General features: G+C 41.8%; 1 protein-coding gene across 6 annotated transcripts in view; it reads left to right on the forward strand.

Moving 5' to 3' along the window:
* Nucleotides 1–25,848, forward strand: part of MTCL1 (microtubule crosslinking factor 1) — a 125,408-nt gene that overhangs the window by 21,854 nt on the left and 77,706 nt on the right. For all 6 annotated transcript variants that reach the window (XM_080378959.1, XM_080378962.1, XM_080378960.1 and 3 more), the window contains exons 2-3: nucleotides 5,506–5,730; nucleotides 7,203–7,361. In XM_080378959.1, coding sequence (XP_080235085.1) covers nucleotides 5,506–5,730; nucleotides 7,203–7,361 — 384 coding nt within the window. The remainder of the gene's footprint in view (nucleotides 1–5,505; nucleotides 5,731–7,202; nucleotides 7,362–25,848) is intronic.

The following is a 25,848-nucleotide window of genomic DNA, read 5'->3' on the forward strand; positions in this document are numbered from 1 at the left end:
CTCTTGAGTCCTCTGGACAACTGTAATGCAGCACATTTTGGTGCACCCTTGGACTATAAGTCTCTGTTTATTTAATTTCAGAAGGAATCTGGTTCTTGTGCACTCTGTGGGCTGAATTGAGTGCACTGTCAGTGAGGGTGATTGGAAAATTTACTTTTAAACCTCATTACGAATCTCAACCTGACTGGCTGGGTAGACACAGCTCATCAGTTGTACAAGTATTCCTGGTCTTTTCAGTGGGAATGACTCATATGAGTATGGGTTACTTAGTGTAATAGCTGCATGGCCTGACACTCTTTTTCTCTCTCTCTCTCTTTTTTTTTTTTTTTTTGTAAGAATCCTAAACAAGGCATATTCCTATAATTTACCCTTAATTATACTTCATTATAAATTAAATCAATAACAAGCAAGCATGACATCAGTTAAGGTATTAATGAGATAATGGCTTCTCTTCTGACAGGCAAGTCTTCAATTTGCACAGTACAGATGTGAAAAGGCACCATCAGTATGTATTTGGGCTACGCAGTGATGTAAACTGCACACGGCCTTTCCCCTTTCAGGCAACTCACCTTGGCTTGGTAGACTGACAGGGAAACAGTGAATCCTAATTCTGTTGCTTTTGCACTGAAGTCCAGGGGAACCCTGCAAGTGGAGCAGCTATTTAAGCATGGCCCTGCGTTCATACAGCTACCCCATGAATCTCAGATGAGTGATCCCTATTACACCCCAAATAGCTGGCCTTTAGGAAGTCATTTGGGCCAAGTACCTGAAACCGTAAGCGGTTAGACTCAGGAGCAACTTGGATTTCTACTGCAAATTTGGAAAGAACTGCCAGTTAGAAAGTTATTTTCTTTCCCACACTTCCATTTGTTCTTTCTGATCACCGGAGTGACTTCTAGAAAGAAAAGCAGTTTAGCTTTTTCCTAAACAACATTCTTTCTTCCAAGAGACTCTGACTGGTGCTGTTCTTACTGAAAGCGATAATGTAATTACCATTAAATTAAAAGGGATCAGGAGGAGGCTGTCATCCCCTACAGGAATGTACAGCAGAGTGAAGCTTCTTATGCCAGCACTCAACCTCCCAATTTCAATTACCACTTTGGGATGCCAGAGCAGGTCCTCCCTGTTTAAGGAAGGGAGCAGGCTCTCCATTTTTTAGATGCACAAAGAGGGGTGGCCGCTTTCTTACTTTTGTTCTAATTACTTTTAAGTGCCTGTTATGATCTCTTTCTTCAGTTTTACAATATTAAAGTCCACAGTGTGAAGCTCAATACCTCTTGAGAGAAAAAGCTTTAATTCTCACTCACAATAATAATAGTAATATGAACAATACATTTCAACGAAGGCAGGAACTCGATTTATGTATTTTTTTCAACTGCCTCACAGCCAAATTATCTTTTTTTCTGTGAACTACTGAGTCTGGGAATTTTTAAGATCCTGGCTTTGCTGCATTTACCTTTGATTTCACTAATGATGGGCATGCTTTTCCTTCAAAGCCATAGGTTTTCTAGTTTAGTAAGCAGGACCATCACAGTTTCAGTTGCAATTTCCACTTTTCTGGATCTTTAACTAAGCTTCCTCCATTTTGTGTGCATGCATCACTTTAGAAAAGCACTTTAAGCTGCCCTGGTTTTGTTGGTGTAATTGTAACAGCTCTGACTTAGGAGATGCTTTACACAAGGTTTCAGCATCTATGGCAGAATCACAAGTACCTGCCAAGGAGAATAAACTGTTATGAGCTGGAAGCATCTATACCCTTGCTGCTGGTTTTGTGGCCTGTATCAAGAACAAGATTATGTCTTTACTGTAACCAGTAAAAGATTATCCCAGCATCCATAATTGTATGCTGTCATGCAAAATCTGAGCATATATCATATTCCTATATTTTGACATTCAGTGGCGACATGCCTCCGTATATATATATTTAATATATAAAAATAGGACTTCATCCTGCTACTCAAACAGATTTAATGTGTCCCATTTGGGTTTTTCATCCCTGGGCTGGACAGACTATGTAGGTCCAGGCCCCAGGCACTGCGGTTACACAGCGGAAAGTGGGCAGGCACTGTGTGCAGCCTGTATGGTAAGGCTTCTGCTCCTGATACGAGCAAAACTGTGTGCGCCCTTGTTGTGCTTGTATTGACATTCCCATGTTTCAAAGCTCGTTCAAAGGATGCTGTATTCCTAAATACAAGGGTCGGGGCACAGTCTGATTTCTATATGAAAGTTTTGGGAGGAGGAAGAAAAATAAGTATGGAAAACAAGCTCAATTGATTTAAACAAAAATATCGGAGAGGAGAACAATACGAGGTTTTAAAGTACAGCCTTCTTGATTGCATCCTAAATTTCAGTTCATCTGCAAAATTACACTAGAGAAAAGCAAACTGTATTTATAACCAAAAACAGAGGCAAGTATAACAAAAAAAATCACAGACTTGCAAGGTCAGAATTGTGCTGGTAAGGGAGACTGAGAAAAATGTTATTTTTCCTAGAGAGGCCTACCTCCTGAAATATAGCCCATGCCAATGCTTGCAGCTCTTTGGGGGACTTTTTTTGGTGGGAAGACAGATGCTGGATCCCAATCTCCAATGGAGACAGAGTGACTCTTAAGGCTCTCCCATGCCTGCTGAGAGGATTTGGGAATATTTGGTTTCAATGGGATGACTGTTTCAGGGATCAGGTTGTTTAAAATTATATGAGTTTCACTTTCCAAATTTGGTTGTAGTAAAAGCTTTGAAGTCAAATATTGTGGATTATTTGTCTTTAGAAGCCAACCAGCTCTACTAATTCCAAAACCTGATATAGATAATAAGGAAGTTAGAGATGAGCAATACCATTATACTTGCTCTTTGCAGGCCACTTAATACATGAAAGCCATTGCTTAGTTCTGAAACATAAACATCAGATTATAAACCAGATCCCATTAATTTGGTGACGACAGATGTCTTCGTTTGTTGTGGATTTGTATTTCAAAATTCTCAATTTACAACCAAATTATTAATCTAACATTAGCATTCTGAAGATAATATTAAAAAGTTAATTGAACTTAAATCCAGTTGAGATAGATTCAGTTTCAGAGTCTGCAGACAGCCCTAGGCAATAATTCTGGTCCTGTTCATCCCAGAGGGCTGTATTAGCTCTGACAGGTAAAGAATTTACTTTTGGTATGAGTACCTTAGCCAAAATACCTAGTTCATAAACTGATAACACAGAAGTGTACTCCTTTTCTTAGGTTCAAAAGCCACTGCTACATTTTAACCCATTTCTAAAACCTTGACATTTTCTTCTGCATCTCCATCTTTGCTGGGTGAACTTTTACTTTACCTCTTGAAAGCATCTATAAACATGAAGCATAGTGGTAAAGTGTGTACATGAAAAGGAAAAACGGGTCTCCTTCCCAGTTTACTCAAGCATACTTTGCTATGTTTTTCCTTTAAAAAATATCAATCATTTATCAAAACTTCAGCAGGGTTTTGGCTGTAAATTGGCCAGAGCATTTGGCTGTACCCTGAAGAGGAACAGATAGGGCCGGGACCGTAAACTGTTTTGAAAGAATCTTGCTGAGTTTGGTCTGCAGAGCTTGTTTGCTTCCTCGCAGTCTGCTGTTTGTGGTTAACTAATGTATTTTCAACTTCTAAGGATGTCGTGGCTGCAAAGGTAACTTCTGTTACCATGCTTATACTATTCCTTTTCAGTCAGTGTATGGCGTGAGCATCATCCAGCTCACCGGAGAGTAACCGTTGAGCTTCTCTATCCACACAAATCTCCTCCTCCTGCAGCTGTCCCAGGGAGATTGTGGGACAGGATGCTCCTACAGCAGAAATCTGAATATATTGAGAATGTATAGCAATACGGTGGGCTTGTGAGAAAACCTGCCTGTCCTTTCAGAGCATCTAGAGAGAACTGTGCAGAGCCCTGGGAGGGCTGTACTGCTGGAGCAAAGCCTCGCTGCTGGGTCCAGAGTGGTCGTTTTGGAAATAACAAGCCTTGTGCTTACCCTAAACTGAAGTTAAAGCATAGCTGTATAAACACTGGAATTTTTATACATGGCTGGGCTTTTGGTAGGAGTTACACTGTAATTCTAACATAACTATGCTGACGAGGCTAAAGAAGTTTGCCACATCTTCCTTTGGTCGTGACTGTGCTCAGTGACGCGATCTGTCCCTCATTAGTTTCTAAAGCTGCAGTGGAGAAAGATGAATACATGGAAAAACATGACTGTCCATCCAGCTAGGCTGTGGGAAGGGGGAATGGTTGAGAGGACCACCGGGGGGATGTAGGCAGACATGTTCATGGAGGGACTGGACAGGGGCAGTCCAGCCTGGAAAGGGGGGGCTTTGTTATGGGAGCTAACTCCATAGCAGTGTCTTTTCCACCTGATACAAGTGTGAAATATTCTCCAGCTGTCCTTGATATTTCAAGTATCATTTACAGTTCTGAAGTGAGGTGACTGTGCAGCTAGCTCTGGTGCAAGTTCTCCTTGAATCTTATTTAAGATGTTTTCCACAGAAAAATTTGTCTTTATGATATAAAATGTAATTTTAAAGAAAACAATTAAAAAAATTAATAGTTCATTTCAAATATTCTCCTCCTGGCTCTTTTTCTTGACTTTTTTCCCCCACCTCTGTTCAAAGTTAGTAGAGTCATAGTTTTCCCCTCACGCAGCAGTTTAATGGCTTACACCTCTGTTCTTGGAAGACCTTTATAAGAGTTTTAGCTCTGGAGCTTCAGTCATGCACAGATTAAACAAATGGGAATGATAGAGCTTATCCTTTTCAGCCGTAAATCTTTAAATCTGACTTGAGAGAGCATGTGCCACCCATGGTATAATATGGAACTGGGACAGTTCATGAAGCCCAGAAAAGAATGACCAGATCATTCCCACGGGCACAGGTTTGATTTTTTCCCTGTGGTCCTGTTATTGAAATGTGTGTGCACACAACAGAAACCCACTTTCTCCCATGCCCAACCCATCTGTCGTTAGTCATGTGCACAGTGCTAGGCTCAGATGAGACAGTATTTTCATATGGAGCACTCTGGTATTTGGTGTAAAGATTCATTAAAGATTTTGAGGGAAGATTTCATTTCTAGGAAGTGCTGGCTGTGAAAAAGGCACATCACACAGACGTGCTGAGGTACGTGCTTAAGTAGGTTTACTGTAGTCTAAATAAAGTAAGGGATCCATTCAGAGAGTGGTAAAGTATTATGCACTTTTGATTTTAATTAGAGATGGTAAAATGAAGGTGTTACAAATTTCAGGAGACTGATATTCAGGTCTGTTTTGAATTTTTAAAGCAATTGTAAGAAATATAACAATTACTCATTGATGTAGTTCAGCATAATTAGTCAATGTTGGAATAAAACTTCTGTTCCTGTGACTTCTGGAGCTGCATGATGCTATCTGTATCACTTCATTAAAATGGTATCCTAGTGAGCATGCTTCCTATTTTACTCCCACGGGTGAGATTTAGAGGTATGATGGAGCACTGTTTTGACTTCTCACAGGATGAACTGGATGAACTTCGGGCTGAAATGGAAGAAATGCGTGACAGCTATTTAGAGGAAGATGTTTACCAGCTGCAGGAGCTCCGGCGAGAGCTGGACCGGGCAAACAAGAATTGCCGCATTCTGCAATATCGTCTCAGGAAAGCAGAACAGAAGAGCTTGAAAGTTGCACAAACAGGCCATGTGGATGGAGAGCTTATTAGGAGCCTGGAACAAGATTTAAAGGTGTGTGAGAGATTCATATTCACAGTGAAAGCAGCTGACTGGGATGTGGGTCCCTGCAATGGGAGGGTGACACGTGAAACATTCTCCAAATGTCAGGACCAATTTCCTTCTTCTGTGGTGGAGAACAAACATTCAGCTCATCATAATAAAAAGATGGGTTAGTGAGTAAAAAACGTGCTCCCATTCAGAATGAAAGAAATACGGTCAAGTTACATGTGTGCATTTGAAAGATTTAAAGGGTCTTGTTTTACTGAAATCCTTAGCTTTGCAAAACTGTATCAACAAAACCTGATATGCTTTTCCCAATTCAGGCAGCTTCCTTCCTTTTCACTTCTTGCTTATGCCGAACAACTGAAAAAAACCCCTTAGTCAAAGTTGCATGTATTAGAGCCTAATGAGTTACTTGTAACAGGAACAGATTTATAATATTTTATGCAGATAATCAAAATGCACTTCCCATTGAAACACAAATTCCTGTAAAATTTATGTTCATACTGGAACATGTCTTATGTTTTTCAAAAATGTTTCCATCAAGGCTAAGCTTTGTATAGGCAGGATGCTTATCTAGCTTTACTCTTTTTAATATGGCTACCTTACAGCTGTTTCGAAAATAGCTTCTGTAGAGGGGGACTGCTTACCACTGGAATTACTAAGCATTTTGTACTCAAAAATGCAAACCATAAAATATTCTGAAACTGCAATGATTGGTCCACAGCAGTGGAAATCAGAGTGACATGTCAAACTTTTCAAAAGGTCAGGCCTAATTTTCTTTTTTATGATAGAAAACAAATGATAACCTTTTCATCATGGAAATGATACATTACTCAGTAAAAATCTTGTTCACAGATTTGAGTGAAAGAGTTACTGAGTCTTTTTAGGTTTTTTGCTTTGTTTTTGCTGACTTGTTATAATTCAGTAATTCATCACTTTGCATGATGAATCACCTTTCCAAATGTTTTTGAAGTAATATTTATTCTTGTTAGGCTGGACTCAGAAGACCTAAGAGAGCATATATTTCTGTGCTTTCATATCACTCTTGCCTAGCTAGAGTTTTGCTAGGCAGCAAATTTGGGTGGATGAGACTGCTGCATGGATGAGGCTTTGATCGATGACCTGACAACTTTCTAGCACAATTCTTCATCTTTTGTTTCACCAACATGATATGCTGGGACTTTGATGGGCAGGCTCGGTATCTGCTTCTTTCCCTCTGCTGTTCATGACATTGCTGTAGCATAGTGTGGAGAGGGAGCTGGAGATGGGTAATCAAATTTATTTTCATTTTGGATTTCTTTATTAGAAATGAATATTTGTTTTGGTACTTGGAAGCCTTGGAGTCTTTCATCAACAGAGTCATAATTGAATTAAAAATCTCTTGGCTGTCTAGGGCTGTAATACACTTCCTGCTGTAGGAGACATACTGTAGCTGTTGCTCCTCATGGATCCTCTTCACGCATTTGTGCTCTTCTGACCAGGTAGCCAAAGATGTTTCTGTCAGACTGCACCATGAGCTGGAGAGTGTGGAGGAGAAACGTGTTAAAGCAGAAGATGAAAATGAAATCCTTCGGCAGCAAATTATTGAGGTGGAAGTATCCAAGCAGACACTGCAAAATGAGCTTGACAAGTTAAAAGAGGTAAGCAAAAGCCATGCAGGGCAGTGTTGCTGGGTTAGATGGGTAATTTGACACACAGACGTCTTAGACTGATTTTTACATTAAATCCTTGCTGATATTGCTTGTACAATTGCCCCAAAGGTCTCCTTTGTTGTACGTCCCAAATGCCTTGGTAATATAGAAGCAATAGAGAGGTCAATCAATGAAGCTAGGACTTTTGTCTGAGGCTTCTCACAGGGCTTCTGTCTCATTTTGAACCAGCTCCTTAAAGCCTTTCTTCCTACTGGAGCAAAACTATCTTTGATTTGACTCCAGCTGGCTTTGACTCTCCTTTACACAGACTGTGACTTCCACCTATTTGAGAGTCAAATGAGGTGTGCATGACTTGTCTCTGAGAGGATGGTTCAGATAGGCAAGCTGCCGTTTTGGCTGGTGCTCCGCAGTAGTGACAGTGGGAGCCACCAGCATGAGCAAGGCAGCAGGAATGTGGTCTGTAAGGTATAAATAACGTTGCACTTCAGGTGCAGAACTGCTGTCTGGTGAGAAAGGGGATCACATCACTTGGTGCTGACGCATAGTTGTACTGGGTGAAGCGATGATCCTTGGAAGCAAGTGAGCTGAGGAGCAGAGGACAGCAAATAAAAGCTAGACACTAAGCATGGTTTTTCGGTGGAGGCCACATCCTGGTCTGTAGCGGTATTTCTGTTCTGACAGTACAGCAGATTGGCAGCTCACAGCCTCTGCTCTGTTTTAAACCAGATTGAGATAGAGCATTTAAACATAATGAGGTAAGGCATTTATCCTCTGAGCCCTGGTCCGATTTAGAGAGGTGGTACAATTATGTGTTATTTTAATCTTTCAAACATTGCTTGTGAGTCAACTGGCACAAAGCCTGACTTAGTTTTATAAGGACAACCCATATTTAATTTCTCTGTGCATTCGGGTTAGGACGAGTCCAGTGCAAGAGTTCTGGAATATTTTGTATGTAACAGGACACATCATCAGCCAATGTAAATATCAGCGTTGCTTAGACTACATAGCAGCCTGACACAAAAGATAAGGTCTGCATGATGTTTTAGCTATTCTTCTTTCTCAGTGTTATTTGTGAATGCTGTGCTTAATGGACATGATACCATGTTACAGTGTCTGCAGTCTAGATTCCATACAAAAATACCGTGTCATCCACAGTGCCAAACGCATTACTTGCGGCTGATTGACACACAGGTGCACTAGATACTGCTTGATGGTCTTTGGGATTAAGCAGTTTGAGAAACTACATTGTGGGTGAGCAGCAGGAAAGAAACCAGTCCAGCAGTGCTGGAGTCTCAAGCTAGCTCTAACCAGGCTAAATTTACCCTACTGCTTAGATTGCTGCAGCCTAGCCGGGCAGGGAAGCCCCGCTAGCTCAACTGGGTCTCTGCAGCACTGCAAGTCGAAGTGAATGTACCCTTACTTTGGAAGCAGGCTTTACCCCATAAGATGCAAAGGCTGGAGGGGACCTAGAGAAAGGGGGAGATGGCCGGTAGAATGATGGGCTGCATTCATGCTGATCTGGAGACACAACAGGGCATAAGATGTAGATAAGATGTAGCAGTAGTAGTGGTAGTAATAGTAGAGATAGTCTGCTTTTTTTACCAGTAATGGCGGGTTTTCTGGGAGTCAGAATTTCACAAGGTCACAGTAGGTGAGAAGATGGAGGTTTGGGTCCTCGGCAGGTCACACAAGGACAGATGAGCCAAAAGCTGGAGAAACAGGGTCATATGTGTGCTAGATAAGTATGTGTTTGCAGCATTGTTGACATTGCTAAAAAAAAAAAAAATATTCTTGCCTTAAGATGTGTTCAAATAACTACCAGAAGCAATGCCTCTTTAGGAACATTTAATGCATACAAAGCTCTAAAAGAATGTATTATAGACATCCAGTGGGAAAACTAGTGCCTTATATATCAGGAGAAAAATGACCCAAAGGCCATGTAGCTTCTTGCCAATCCACCCTGACTACATGTCTTCTCTATTGAAAGGCTGACACTTAGAAGCATCATCTTTCATATCCAGTCCCAGAGTGTTGCCCAGTTAGAGCGTTGCCCCAAGACCCAGTTAGACAGTATTTGCTCACTGTCACCATATGCTCATTTTCTGTAATATCGTTGCGTATTTTAAACATCTGTGTTTGTGTTTATTGCTTAATCCAGTACTAACTGCTGCTTTGTCCTGCTGTACAATTCCCTCAGGTACAGTTTCTCACTGCAGTGGATGGCTACCTTCAAAGTATTTTGCATGCTGAAATATCTTTAGGAATTACACACATCTGTGAAAGCACGCTAAAGCCATCTTTGGTTTTTATCATAATCTTTTGAAGAACCCCTTACATTTATGATGTTTAGTGCTGTTCTGTATTCTTTCGTCCCAGTACCTGTTTCAATCTCCTGTGATACTTTCAACAAGACTCTTTTGGTGTGAAATATGTAGAGGCTCACTCTGTCTAAATAAAATTCATATTTCCTTCAAAAAAACCTTGCAGTTTTAACTGGGAAATTAATTTTTGCCTCCTCCTGACCATGTAATTTCAAGTTGTGTTAAGTAGATTTGAGATAGGCTTTCCTCTTTTGTCACTAAATAACATTTCTCAGTGTATTTCAGCTTTGCAAATAATAGAAGCAGTTACAACAAGAGGAAAGGTGACAAGAAGTCACCTGCCATGTCCTTCACAGTGCTTTTATCTCCTACCATTGTGTCGTAGCTAATGCACTTCCCTCCCTAGTCCCAGATGCTTCTGTATTCCCAAGCATGTCCCATATTCACAACATGCTTTCAGAAGCTTTTGCATAATCTATCAAAACCACATCTAAGACTCTTGTTATGTTCTGGTATCTGCCAGGCACTCTCCGTCATCAAAATATTCTGGTTTTCACTGATTGTTTCAGTAAGGAGCTTTCAGATCATTGGTGAATCACTTCCAGGTTTTTAGGGTAATTTTCTCTTTTTTGATTTGATGTGAGCACTATGAAATAATTTAGCAAGAAATGAATGAGAATTGTATAACTTTCCCTTTTTTTTCCTGTTTTCCATAAGTGTGCTCCATCCCTCCAGCCTTTTGCAGCTTTTTTTACAGATGTGTTTTGAGCTGAGGTATGGATCAGTAAGGATTTTTGAGCAATACTTGTGGGTTTTATCCAAATCTGATGTCTTCCAGTTAGACACTGATCTTCTCTGAATGTCTTCATCAGCACCATGGCATTCACTTTGCTTAATTGTGCCACTCTACTTTCTTTTTTTTCAGTCCTCTTAGCCAAAAGCTAATATGGTGCTGCTTTCCTTTCCCATAATGCTTCCTATTTTTTTTTAGATTTTGTTTGTTTACTGCTGTGTAGGTTCATTACTCTGCTACTCCTGCCTGAAATACTTCCACTGATTATTTGGAAGCTACTTCTTTCACTGGGTAATAATGTTTTCTCTCCGAATATTTTTTAACTTTACTGGCTGTAAAAGTTTTTCCATTTCAGCCTTCTCTAACTGCTGTAGCCCTGTGGTTCATTGATTTTTTTTCCACTGTTACATTCACCTACTTTTTCAGTTTCCATTATTCAACTCTCCTCTTTCTCTCTCTGAACTTTTCAACTGGTAAAAAGGCCTCCCTCTGATGCCTTTTTTTTGTGGCAGTCTCCATGAAAGTGTCAGAATTTTCCTACTGCTGTGAACACTTCTTTGTAGCATATCCCTACAAAACTGAGATGTGTCTAAGAACTGTCCCTTCTAGGAATTTGCTAGGATTTTCTGTGACTTACCAAAGCTGCTGCTTCCTTATAACTTTAGAAGCAAAGGCAGTGTACCCTCACAGGTTCAATAAGCACACATATCCCTGCCAAGGCTTGATTCCCTTTTTTCTTGTTGTGTAAGTTATTAACATTGCCGTTTGAGTCAATGGGTTTCCAGGGGAAAAAAAATTACTCTATCACTAACAGATTACCTCAGCAACATCCCTGCAACTGTCATTTTCCTCTTTCTAATATCCTAATTCAGCTCATGAGAAATATTGATGTATATTAAAAGTTTAACTTGGTCAACCAACAAACATTCAGAAAACTCTTTCCAAAGTTTTCTTTCTTTGTAATAATGAAAACCCTTACCAATTCTGTCCTGAGCATCTACAAACCAGATCTTTTCTCAAAGGCTTGATAAAAGCAAGAGGATTTTCTGTGAGATCTGAACATCTTCCACTCAACATCTAACCCATCCCAAACATTGTTTCCTTGGAGCCACCAGGGCATCTTTAGGGTACGTCTTCCTTATATTTTCTCAGCCAAGGTATTTCACAACTAGATGATCTATCTTTAGTGTAAGCTTAAGCAGCTATGAAATCATGCTCAGCAAGTGTTGGGTGCCTTTATTTACAGTTCATTAATTCCCCTGCAAGTAATCCTCTCTCTAAAAACTCTGCACCTGGGGAAGAATAAACCATTTTTGCTACTTATTGTAGAAAGGCTCTGAGATGGCACAGGACCCACTTCTATTCCCTGTGAGGAGAATGAGTTGGTTGCTTGTTCACAGCTGCTAAATGTGTATTTTCTTGCATTCTTTGTCTGGGTTTGGCATTGTCAGCCAGGGAAGAGAAAGAGGCATGGCCGTGGCAGCGCTGACACTGCTGGGGAAGGGTAGCCCTGCCAGACTGGACAAAGAGAGGGGAGGTTTAGGGATGGGGGTAGCAGCTGCTGAAAGATTTGATGTGAGCGCTATGAAATAGTTTAGCAAGAAATGAATGACAATTGTATAACTGGGAAGAAAGGGTCATTTACTGCTTGTGGGATGGCCTTACAGAGCAGGTGACAGTCTATATTGCTGCTGAAAGCAGAAGGACCGGAGTGGGAGCAACTGGAGACGTTGCTTTCTCTCTCTTTTGCAAGGCCCTCTGGTGTAGCAGTTGCCTCCCCCTTGACATAGGTTTTCTTGGCCAGCTTCATTTGAAATCATTTGTGTATTGAGTCCTCCAGATTGTTGGGACCATTAGAGGCGTGAGTGCTGTTCTTCAGGCATGTTCACTCGGAAAATCACTTCCAATTGATGGAGGACCATGGCTGCTGCATCTTGTGTTTGCTGGTGTTTTCACAAAGAAAGAGAGAGGCAAAACGGGAAGGCAAGAAATGCTGTTTCCATTCATTTCTGCATGAGAGAAGAGCAGTGCAAATCCACTGGCTGTTAATAATTTCTCCAACACATCTCTCTAGGACACAGACTGAGGTGAAAATCAGTACATACTGTAAATGGGCTTTCCCAGGTCACCTGTGGGCTTTTTAGGGCAGTGGCTTCTCTCAAGGCTCTTTCATTCAAGACTTACTTGCTAATGGGGATGTCGTCATGCCTGAGCTTACCCTCTCCTCCTGCCAGGCAGCACCTGATTTTTGAGGTACAGCTCAGTAGCTGCTGCTTTTAACAGTCAAAGTAATTTTCTGTTAAAATATCTGTTCCTTTTAACAGAGTGAAAACCTGCATTCAGGTGTTTGTAAAAATGATAGAAATATACAAGATGAGATTAAATGTCTTTCAGGCATATTTAGAGACAAATTTTGCTCTGAAGTGCATGTGCACTAGATAGAGAGCATTTTGCTGCTAGAAGAATTCAGCTCTATAAACATAATGTATCAAAATGAAATCTGGAGGCTACATCTTAGAGCTGAGCATGACAATCCAATTTTCGTTGCCTTGAACCTTGTAAGTAGTGCATAACACATGCAACATGTGTATAAGTATGATTATTCCAATCTGAAATCACTTTTCCCTCTTTTCTCTCTGAATAAATATATAGATACAGTCCCAAGTAATACACAAACAGTGAAGAAATTATTCTTGGTGAACAGACACTTGTCTGTAGAAAATATTGCCTATGTTTTCATTAGCTAGGGCTTCATACACGTTTATGTTCTTCTGTAATTTCTAAAATGAAATTTATGCATTGATTTGAAGTAGGGATAAACTGTGAAAAGTCTTTGATTTTTGTAATACATGACTTTTCTTGAAGGGAACTTGCTGAGAAACAGGGCAAAGAGAAGACTTGTAAGCTGTAGATTCAAATAATATTAAAAGGGCTAAGCAAGATCACCATGTTGACTCAGTAACCCTGCTTAGAAGTTACTGCTTGTGACAGTTATAAGTAATGAAGTCTTGTGCAATAATCATAGCTAAAACCATTAACTGCATGAAAGTTTTACCACAGCACCATTTTGTCTCCAGTACCTTTTTTTCACTGTGATAAATAATGAATTGGTACCTAAACCACAGTGAGTGTTTTATACTCATTATGGTATTTCAGGAGCTGTACGGATAAGTGAAGTGGTCTGCTCAGTGTTGATACCAACAAACAGGGTGGAGGGAAGGCATGGGAATGGGTCTGGCTTGACTCAAAATGTATAGCGGTTAAGAAGCAAACTCGGTAACATAATTGGTTTTTTTCTAAGGATGTATATTATGCATCTTCTAATGCGCTGTCCTTGTTTCTTTTTAGATTTTTTAAAAATAGATTTAAACAGAAAGAACCCCAACATTTTCAAAATGTTTTGTGCCAGTCTCTTATGCTTATACATGCCCCCCACCCTAAACAATATCTGCATCTGAATTTATGACTTACCAAATGCATTGCCACCAAGCTCCAGCTAATCTGTATTTTCTAGGTATTTGCTATTTGTCCACACTTGCTAGCAATCATCTGACACTGCTTCCAAATCCTGTTATAACGTTTGAAGTGAGGGGTTTTGAGAGAAATTAATAGTGACTCTGCTGATCAGATCCAGACTTTTGTATCATGCAAAAAACCTTGCTCTTCTGTTACGCATCCTGATCAGAGCTCCATATCCCAGGCATGGGCTTCCTCTAGCTCAGCCCCTTCATGGCCTTGCTCCCAAATACTTTGGTGGACCTCAACTGGCCTTTGCGTGTGAAGAAATTATGTTTAAGTGATGGCATTTACAGCAGGAACAATGACCTAACCATAGCTGCATGATTGTCCAGGTACTGGTTAGTTATAAGGAAATATTTTTTGTATAGTAACCGAAATTCCTCTACTCCTTATTTGTTGTCTGTTTTTCTTATTATATATCACAAGTCTTTCAGTAACTAAGACTGCTACTCTTTCAATAACAGAGACTGGCATGGAGGTAACGTCCATGAAGCTTAAATTGTGTATCAGTCTCCCCATCCTCCACCCAGTTACTAAAAATAATCCTTCTGTCTGTCACATGGGCTTCAGCAGTGACAGTGCAAACAAACTGTAGCTTCTGTGACATCTATATAAAACTTTCATTGGGAAAATATGGGCTTATTTTTCATTTCTTCCCTTAATCTATCCACAGCATAATTAAAGGTTTTCTTCAGCAAGCCCTAGTGAAAAATTGCTAGCAAATACTTCAAGTGCTGTTGTGAGAGGGAAAATTAAGGCATGCTTCCATATTACAGAATCACACGTTGGTCAGGGTTGGAAGGCACCCCTGGAGATCACCCAGTCCAACCCCCTGCTAAAGCAGGGTCACCTACAGCAGGTTGCACAGGATCGTGTCCAGGCGGGTTTTGAATGTCTCCAGAGAAGGAGACTCCACAGCCTCTCTGGGCAGCCTGTGCCCCTGCTCTGTCACCCTCAGGGTAAAGAAGTCCTTCCTCATATTCAGATGGAGCTGCCTGTGCTGCAGTTTGTGCCCGTTGCCCCTTGTCCTGTCGCTGGGCACCGCTGAAAAGAGCCTGGCCCTGTCCTCTTGACACTCACACATGGGATATTTATGTGCATTGATAAGATCCCCTCTCGGTCTTCCCTTCTCCAGGCTGAACAGGCCCAGCTCTCCCAGCCTGTCCTCACAAGGGAGATGCTCCAGTCCCCTCATCTTCCCCGTAGGCCTCCGCTGGGCCCTCCCCAGCGGTTCCCTGTCTCTCCTGAACTGGGGAGCCCAGCACTGGACACAGCGCTCCAGGTGCGGCCTCAGCAGGGCAGAGCAGAGGGGCAGGATCACCTCCCTCCACCTGCTGGCCACGTTCCTCCCGATGCCCCCCAGGCCCCCATGGGCCTTCTTGGCCCCCAGGGCACACTGCTGGCCCATGGGCAGCTGTCCCCCAGCACTGCCAGGCCCTTCTCCCAGAGCTGCCCCCCAGCCAGTTAACCCCAAAATCACATTTCACTGGAGTCCTTGATGAAGACAGTACCCTTTGCTTTCCTTGCCAAGGTGTGGGCAAGACTGTTCCAAGGCAAGCAGATTTTCACAGGTTGCTGCTGTTCTGTGAGCAGAAGCTGGGATTTAAAGCTGGGATAGGCACAGGCGAGCATACACTGAAGCTAATTAGGAATATCCCTTGTCTTTATTCTCTCTGGTGAAATTCAGTTCAGCCACTGTGTGGCAACTGTTCACACAGGAAATGTCAAACAGTGTTTGGGGTGGAGATGGGTACCAAGGGCATCTGGTTTCAAAGATGTCTCATGCCCTGCCCTCCCTGCTTTCCTCCCAGGGCTCTGAGGAGCCAGCACAGATCCTAAGAGAATCTGGCTTTGAGCATATCAGGGAGCTCCAGCTGAAGGAGAAAGGGTATATAAACCTAAAAAACACCCCTTCATTTGGCGCTCAGTGCAAGCTGGCATCACCGGCAAGCTTGGTGCTGTGCAAGGTGCAGCTTTCCTGCCATACTTTGGCTGGCTCACGGTGAGCAGGTGCCAACTGTTTTCATCTCACATCACCAGTAATTTCATCCCAGCATCTGGAGCTCTGGGTGGTGGGATGGAAAAGGGGAAAAGACAGTCTGTCAGGGTGAGAAGAGGAGCTTTGCAAGATGCATAGTTCCTTACCTGATTTCCCAGAGCGTGCGTGGTTTTGTTCTGGTGATGCTGCATGTAGCAGTACATGTCACATTGGAGTATTGGCAGTCATGGGCATGGCACTGTCCAGAAATGCTTAGGCAGGTGAAAAAAAGTCAGAGCTATTGATTTTTGTCCTTCTTTGAAAGGGTTAATTGATTATTTCTCTTCTCATATTAATTATTTACACTTGCTTCTCTAGCTCTATTTTTAAAAGAACGTAACTCACTGCACAGATAACTTATGAATTATTAATATCACACTACTCAAGCTGTCAGTGGATGAATGAGGGGGAAAGATCTGACTGTCTTGGCAAGTTTTGCATTGCCACATGCTACGGCACTGGGCTTTCCTCCTTCCCTATGCCTGGCACTCTGCTGGTAAGCCTGGCTCCAGCCACCCAATGCCTTCCTGGCTGTCAGGCAGCCCAGCTTGGTGGTGCATCACACATCACCTGGATCCATCAAGAAGCTTTCTGTTCCCCTGGAATCAAAAAATTGAGTCAGTTGATGCAAGTGGGTCGGGAGAAAGGTTTAAGTGGCAAAGAGGTAGAACTGAGCAGTTGGGAGTCTTGTAGCAGCCTCTAGTCAGCACATTTTGCTGCATTCTGTAGATAACCTGTTTCTTTTGTGCCACAGATGAGGATACTTTCACTGTTTTCACTGTTTTCACTCTTTTTTTTTTTTTTTTTTGGCTCACTCTTTGCAAACGCAATTCATGCCAAAGCAGTGGCATGTGGAGTACTTCTGCCCCTTCCTCATTCCCATAGGAGTCATTCCCATACCCCACAGATCCCCATGGGTTTTTCCAGCAGTTACATCACATGGGAGCTTTCTGCAAGGCTGGCATGTTTTTTCACCTGTTCCTACGCTCAGCCTGCTGAGAAATGCCTGGGAACAAGATGGTTGCTGTTCTGTGGGAGGAAGCACAGTGAAGGCTTCACTTGATTTGGGTTTGGGTTTGTGCCTTGATGTGAGAAAGCCTGAAGTTTCTTTCAGTACCCATAACGGTGGTTCATTCAGTCTAGAAAAATGACTCCATCTGCCCCTAATGGGTACATTACCTCTGATTTCTGTGTTTCCTTTTCTTTTTACTGTATATTTTGTTGCAAGATGAAAGCTGGAGTGCAAATGAATGTAAGCATTGCAAGATATTCTTACCCGAATATGAACATTTAGAGCTATCTTGCTCAAGTGATAGTAGCTGGAGCTGGGGAGGGTAAATTGTGTTGATATTTAGGGACATCAACATAATGTCTACGTGGGCAGAAAGAGCATAATGATCCATCTGAAATTGCCAGATGTATATATTGGCCTATTTAAGGCCTCTTTCTCAGGGATAACTCCAAAACAGTTACAGTCCCATCTTTTCAGCATGCTTTTGCTGCAGTCGGCTGTACTGAGAGAAACTGGGCAGCTGTCCTCGCCATCACTGTGTGCAGAGTTCAGAATAAATTCCTGTCCCCAGGTTCAGTGGTGCCAGAACTTTGAAGTGATGAAGGAGTGGCTAAAGTAATTAAATGACATAATCTACAGTTCTAAGGCAAATTTAAATCTGAAAGCGTTTAAGTTGCTTTTCTCTTTAACATTTTTCATCGTATGTAATATATTTTTCTATCAAAAAAAATTGAGGATTGTTTGTTCATCTCCCTTTTCAGTTTCAAGAGTCTGGTCCTTCACAGAATTATAGAATAGCCCTCTGTTCATTTTTGTGGCCCTTCTCTTGACCTGCTCCAACAGGTCTTTACTGTTCTGAGGACTGCAGAGATGGATGCAGGACTCTAGGAGGGGTCTCACCAGAGTGGAGCAGAGGGGCAGAATTACATCCTTGACCTGATGGCCATGCTTATTTTTATGCAGTCCGGGAGATGGTTGGCTTTCTGGGCCACAAGTGCGCTTTGCCAGCTCATGTCCAGCTTTTCATCTACCAGTATCCCCAAGTCCTTCTCCACAGGGCTGCTCTCTATCCCCTCATCCCCCAGCCTATATTGATACCAGGGGTTGCCCTGACACAGGCACAGGACCTTGCACCTTGTTGAGCACCATGAGGTTCAAATGAGCCCACTTCTCAAGCTTGTTCAGGTCCCTCTGGATGGCATCTCATTCCTCAGGCATGTCAACTGCACCATTCAGCTTTGTGTCATCTACAAACTTGCTGAGGGTGCACTCAGTCCCACTATGTCATTGATGAAGATATTAAACAGTACTGGTCCCAGTACAGACCCCAGAGGGACACCACTTGTCACTGATCTCCATCTGGACATTGACCACTAGTCTCTGGACATGACCATCCACCAGTCCACCCACCAAATCCATATCTCCAATTCAGAGAGAAGGATGTTGTGGGGCATCATGTCAAAGGCCTTACAGAAGTCCAGAGAGCTGTAATTTTTCCCTGATGTCCCTTGTCCACTGATGCAGTCACTCTATCATAGAAAGCCATCAGGCAAGACTTACCCTTTGTGAAGCCATGCTGGCTGTCTCAAATCACCACCCTGTCCTCCATGTGCCTTAGCATAGATTCTAGGAGGATCTGCTCCGTGATCTTCCCAGGCACAGAGGTGAGGCTGACAGGTCAGTAGTTCCCAGGGTCCTCTTTTCTAAAAGAGTCCTTCTGATTTTCCATTGCCATGATATTGTGTCTTCTATGATGACTTTATTAATTTGTTGATTATTCCCAAACTAGAAGATGTAGTGCATATTCCCACAGGTATCATGAGCTGTGGACAGTTACAGGGTAAGGTTCCCATATTAGTCTAGGCAGAGACTGAAATAAAAGTTCTACATATGTGAAATGGTGGAAATCACTTGTGGGATGGAGGTTACTGTTGTTCCTTGACCATTATGTATTAAAATTATAGAAGGATAGCTTTTAAAGTCTCCACTGTTCTGGTCAGCTGTCAGGGTATGTGACTATAGTTTCTGGATTACCTTCACAAGGGAAAAGTAAAAGAAATTAAGGTTAGTTTTCTAAATAATAATAATAAAAAAAATGGAATGCCTCTTTGAAATGCTTAGCACACCAGTCTTCACTTTTCGTGTCCTCTGTCTCCTCAGATGGCCAAACATACCAGCTTTCCTCTCTCCCATTTCTACTGGTCCCTCCTTGGTGGGATTCTCGCATTTTTTGTTCCTTCCTGTCTTCTTCATCCTAGCTTTTCCTCTGCTTGTTGCAGATGTGGATGCTAAGTTCAAGCTCACAATTATCCAGTATATGCAAACCAGCCCTTCAGGTTGGAGATAGCTGTGACGGGCAGGACTTCAGGCGCACCTCGGGACAGCAGTCTCTGGTGCAGGGAGCTGAGATACACCATTTGAAAGTTACTTTACAGCTGCTGCCAGAAGTTTTTGCTCCCCTAGGTCAGGGCTTCAGGCATTCACAAAAATCTTTAAACAGGAAGTTTTTGCTGTGCTATTTCTGGTTCCACCTGCTTTCAATTTCCCTGGAAATATTGCAAAAACGTTCCCTTGTTGGGTTAATTTGTCACTTCCATTCTGGTCCTGACTGTAATAAGTGCAAAGATCAAACAAAATGAAAACCAATATGTCAGTAAGTATTAAAATCAGGGTGGTTTTGATCCTACAGTGTTAATTTCACTCTTGGGTACAATTTTGCATCCGTTTAGTTTTGTTTGAGTGGCTAGTCCATCAGTCCACACAGCCATAGAAAAGACAGTAATTCAGGTAGCACAAAATCAGAGATATTCATTGCTTCTCTTGGCCACAAGTGTTGTAAGAGTAACCATATGTAACAATTTGTGTATTCTTCAGGGGGGGAAATGTAGAAAATAGGGGTTTATGCAGTTCTGACAGGAAGATTAGGCATCAGCAGTCCTGCAGCTGCCTTTCATTGAACATGGTTTTGTGCTTGTCTGGTTGTTGCTATCCTTCTGAGCTGGTGTGAATAAGCACTGTGGAGAACTTCGACATTGCTATTTCTTTGCTACAAGATGGCCAGGAGAAAATTCGGCAGTAATTTCCTGAGTCAAAGGGAAGGAAGAGGAGCCTTGTGGTGATGAGCATTGCTGGCATGGCCATTTCACACATGCCTCTTCTTCATGGACGCTTCCCTTAGAAGCAAGAGTTATAGAAAGGCTGTGGATGTGATACTCCACAAGTATCCACAAGTGATATTCCACAAGCATCCACAACATAATGTTCCACAGGAAGTACAATACTTTTTCAAAGAATCTGGTATTAACAGAAAGATCTCCATAACATTAATGCATGGTTCTTCATAACGAACACAAACCAAAAGGCAGGGGAAAAAGAAGGCCTTTCTATATGTTATCTTCCATTTCCTAAACCGAGCAGCATGTAATCCTTAGCATATACAGACTGGCAGCACTTTATAGGATTCACTGAGACTGGTTACTAATAAAGGCATTTTCACAACTGAACCTGACAGTTTGTTAACTGGTTTAAAATGTGGGTGTTGATTGGATCCTGGCACCTTTATTCCAGGTCATCAGCCAACATAATTGAAGGGGATGGGAGCACTAATTAGAATGCAAAGGTTGTCATTCTTATCATATTACAACCTGGTCTTTAAAACTGAGGCCGTCTTTTCATCCCTCTCCTGGTCTGCAACTGATTTGGTTCCTCACTTGCTCGCTCTGGCTCTTGCTGTGAGGTCCTGCAGCTGAGTTCTACTCAGCAGTTCAGAGAGGAGAAGTGGGAGAATATAAGATTTCCACTTGGGCGATCAGGAGAGGAAACACTTCAGATGAATCGCCCACCACCAAAGGCTCCTTTTACTTCTGTCCCATAAGTGGGAACTGCTGGGTGAGGAGGATGTGGCAGCAACCATTTGGAGACTTGTGATGGGGGATGATGAATAGAAAGTCTTGGAATACTTCTGATTTAGCTTTAATTTTCTTTTCAGGGGCTTCTTGTGTTGCAACTGCTGGTAGCTGACTATACATAATGAAGACATTTCAAAAAAAGCCATTAACAGTAATATTTCTACTCTCCCTCTGAAATTCTTCATAAAGGTTTAAAACCTTAAACTAGATTGGCAGGTTGACATTCACAAGAAGAATTGTTTTTACCTTGTAAAATGGCTAGCATAAAAGAGACTAGGCATCATTAAGGATTTATTGAGTTTCTATTTTCTCCATTAAAGTACCGACTATTATTTTCATATGAAAGATTTACCATAATGAAATCATTAGTGACTGTGCATTTAGGTTTTGTTTTTTTTTCTTTGACAGCACTCCTAGCTATTATAACCAGGCAGTCAGAGTGTGCCTCTGTAGCATGAATAGCAGTGACAACTTATCTTTTCCTCTTTGGTAGGAGACGGAGAATTTGACCAGAAGTGAGCAGATGTCAGAATGATCATAGCTGCCTGCAGTTCTTTTTTTTTAAGCTCATGGTGTAATAGCTCTTTGGCTTTTTATTTTGTTTTCTTTCTTTAATTGCAGACCTAGTTTTTTTTCATGAGTGACTGTTCATCACAAAGGCAGCCTTGGGGAGAGATGCAATGAAGAAATGCAAAGTGAAACATCACATTACTGCCTGAGCAGGGAAAAATCAGTCCATTTTAAGCTTTTTAGGACTTTAGCATTCAGTTCATGGGAATTTTGAAATATGGGAGAAACTGCTGGCAGTATTTACGAGGGATTGGAGGTAGGGGAATTGATCACTGGAGGTCTCAAAAGTCTGGTTGCTGTCTGCGGTTTTTAAAGAGAAGCTGGCCATGTGGCGAGGGCAAGTCAGGCCTTCCCAGGTAACAGTGACAATCTCTGGGATGCAGACTGCCCAACAAAAATATTTCATTCTGTCTCAAACCATTGATTATTCTTACAGACCTGATGAATTCTTTAGACTAATACATGTGCATCAAAGCACCCATTATTTTGGTTTGACATTCAATAGCGAACAAGTGTGTAAGGTTTGATAAGGTAATTTGATTACAGCCAAATAGAATATTAAGGTTCCAGTATCTTGCAATTGTGGATACTCTAAATAGTTGCCTTCAAAACCTCTGATTATCATCTGGTGAACTGCCTACTACCCACATGATGTGGGATCCAGCAACCAGGCAGTCCCTTTTACCGATCTGTGGTACCATTTTGTCAACTCCAGACTGTCAGTTCAGCATTGTGGCAACAGGTAATGAACTAAAAGCTGGACTAGGTGAGGTTGAGCACACTGCTTTAAAGGTGAGGTTGAGCACACTGCTTTAAACGGGTATTTCTGTTCTTGAAAATGATATGTAAAGCAGTGTCTGGGGCTTGCTGTTTGATCAAGCAGACCTTCAAAGTAAATCTGTTTAGTGTATTTTTTGATTACCGGTCCTGAAACCTCAACATGGGATGAGGGTTGCTCATAAACAGCAGTAAAAAAATGCTCTGCTGAACAGGCTGTATTCCTTGGCATGGATCGACTGCTCTCTGCTATGAACAGGAGAGGTAGCCTCTTCTTACAGTAATACATCCGAGGGTACCGGCCAACCCACCAGCTTCTGCCATCAGTAGCAGATGCTAATTCATTTATCTGCTAGGAGGAATAGAAAAGAATACATCTCCTTTCCTTTCTTTGCCAAGCATCATGGGGAACTACATGTACAAATGTTCCTCTGGCAGAGCAGTCGCCTGGTCTGCGGTGCAGCTGGCGCCCAGGCAGTTGCACAGTGCTTACCTGCTTACAGATAGATCAGCTGCAGGTTGCTGCCTGCTTCTGCTCTTTGGTGAGTTTGGAGCTTGATAGATGAGGAACACTGGAGCCAAAAGCTCTGAGTGAAAATGCACCTGTGACAGTGAAAGCATGTCTTCATTCTCAGAAGATTTAATAGTTATCTGGGTTTGTGTGTGCCCTCTGTATTTTGTCTCACAATTGTCTGTGGAGTTTTCATGAAAGGGAACCAGGAGGGGGAAGAAGATTATAATGCACAGATTTTTAGAGAGTGGTGGTACAAAGGGCGGGATTGTGGAAACAGAACAGCTCTTTCAGATATAAAACTTGATAAATTGCATCAGCATAACGATGCTCAGCAGAAGCAAGTGAGTAGCAGAAAAGGAATGTAATTTCAATTACGCCATAAATTCACTTTTAGCTGGCACAGACAGCTATCAGAGAGCAGACAGATTTTCCTTCCTAACTTTAATGAAATACAAGCACTCTGGTTTTAATTTGCAATTGGCATTTCTTCTTTGGTGCAGTAGAGGTTGGAAGACACCTTCCCCCTTTTTTCAGTAGGAAGTTTATTTGCCTGTAAGCATTCATCGTTCGTATTATTCATTCCCTGCTTTTTTACGATGTGAATTTCCTGTGATGATCTCATGATGTTTACAGCATTCCTTGCAATGGTATAAACAGAGATTGATGCCTTGTTTTCATATTTGGGTGTGGTAGGGAACAGCCACATGCAAACTGCTGCTCAGCCACATCCAGTGAGTCCTATCTGATGTCAGCTTGAGACTCATTTCAGGTGAAAGCTAGATCTTATGCTAATGCTGTCAAGCTTGAGGACTGTCTCCACTGAGTTCCAGGGGGATTTAAACAGTAGCAGGAAATGACAAATTAATAAAGAAGAAAGTGTGTGCTGAAAATAAATTTAAACTACTATTGATTACTATTACTGTTACTGCAATGAAAACAGTCATTGAGAAAAAGATCAGGAACGTGCAAGGCTGTTGTGTATGCAAGGATTTCTAGTAATCTTAAACAGATTTAGCCAATATAACTACTTAAAGTGTGAGTAGCTTTTCCATACTTATAAAAATGAAAAGAAGGTATTCCAGAGTGCTTACAAACATCTAGTATTTGGGGTTATCAAAATATTTTCATTCAGAGACCCTCACTATAATTCATAAAAGTTAATAAATTATGTCATGGAATTCTCTGTGAGAATTACCCTGGGCTTACTGATAGGGAAAAGTGAGGCACAGGATTATTTAAAACATATACTACTTTTTTTGTTTGTTTGTTTGTTTGTTATTCCTAATTTCTGGAGCAGGAATAGCCATTGGGCTTTGAAGGCCAACTACTGTGCAAGGAATTCTTATCCTTTAAGTGCAACTACAGTAGTTTGTCCAGGGACAGGTTTGAAAGCAGCTTTATATTTTATTTTGTTTTCCAGATTAGAATTGTAATATATGTGTGTAGCTAAAGAGTTTCTGCCCAGTTTGGGTATCCTTTCACTGACAGCACTCCAAATCACAGCTTTTAACAACAATCTTTAAACCCCCACCATTTCTCCTCAGTGTTTGCTGCAGAAAAAGTGCTGCTGCCTGCTTTGCTGCCCCAGTGGAAGTCAAAGTGACTTTTACACTGGCGCAGAAAGCTGCTGAAGGCAGAAGCTGTTACAGAATAACTTGTTGGGTTGACAACGTAAACAAGTTACCAGTCTGTGAAACTCACTGCCACATGATTATCACCGTCGGGCCAGGATTTAGGGAGACTCAAGGGAAACTAGGCATGCATCTGTATGCAGTCAGCAGCCAGACCTGTCATACCAGCACAAATGTTACCACAAGTTCTAGGAATGAAGACAACACAGGATTTAAGTGTGCATCAAATCTGGAGATTCACCTGGGGGCCCAGTAGCTTGAAGGGATTTCCTGCAGAAGCTTCTTCTTTTGGGCACTGCCGTGATCATCCCCAGCTTGCTTCCCAAAGGGATCACGCAGGTGTCTCAGTCTGACACACATAACCTTGCTAAAAACATACTCATTGAAGCTGAGAAGTTCCACAGCCCCGAGTCTCTAACAGGAGGGATTCTGTATGAATCAGGCCTAGACTGAAGCTCCAGTTTCATATTCTTCCTTCATCTGAGGTGTTAGAAATCCTCATTCAAATGTTAAAAGTCCATTTCTGTAATGTGTTTTGGCATCTCATTTTTTTTTAATTCTCAATACAGCTTCCAGACATGGCTGGCTTTTCTTAGTTGATGCTTATCTTCTTAGGAACTTTAATTAAAAATAGTACAACCTAATAATGCAGTCAGTTGCTTGTGTAATTTTTCTCTGGCAAAATAAATTAAATTTAAGTAGGCTGTGTCATCTTGCTGCTTACTGATGGATTTTATTTTTTCAAATGGAAACTGCTAGATGAACATCTAATCAGTGATTCAACTAAACTAAGGTCTTTATTTTTAACTTTTTATCTAGATGGCAAATGAAGGAAAGATAATGTTGCAGAATTTCTAGGAAGTCTGAGAGTCCAGTTTTTAGTTGGTTCATGGCTTTAACAAGGCTCTTTAGCAAGGTTTAGACTATCATAGTGGATGTATAAGCGTAATCCTGACTGTAATAAAATAGGATTTAGTGCTGCTCTGTACCTTCCCAGCAGAGATGGAGTAAACAGGATTTGTGTGGGTAGGTATCTGAGAGGAACAGCTGCATGGCAGATCTCCAGTCACTTGTGGAGCCTGTGGGCTGCAGCATCATGGGGGGATTTGGGCCCTGGGTTCATGCAGGGGAAGAGCTGCCATGCAGTGCCAGGCTCAGGCCAGCCTCCTTCTCCAGCACATGAAGGGATGGACTTGGTGCAGCAGAACTCAGCATGGCCCAGTGGGCACCGCTTTTGTGGTGGGATTGGAGAAGCTGAATCTAGCAAGGGGGTCAAGCTCCACACAGAGATATATGTAGTCCTTTTCCTTGATCACTGAATCGTGTCAAAAAGTGTACTCCAAGTTTTTAAATCCTTTGGACAGGGGTTATGTAAAATCTCTTGGTCCCCTC

The sequence above is a fragment of the Falco punctatus genome (genome assembly GCF_963210335.1).
Source record: "Falco punctatus genome assembly, chromosome: 3".
In the NCBI taxonomy this organism is placed as follows: Eukaryota; Metazoa; Chordata; class Aves; order Falconiformes; family Falconidae; genus Falco; species Falco punctatus.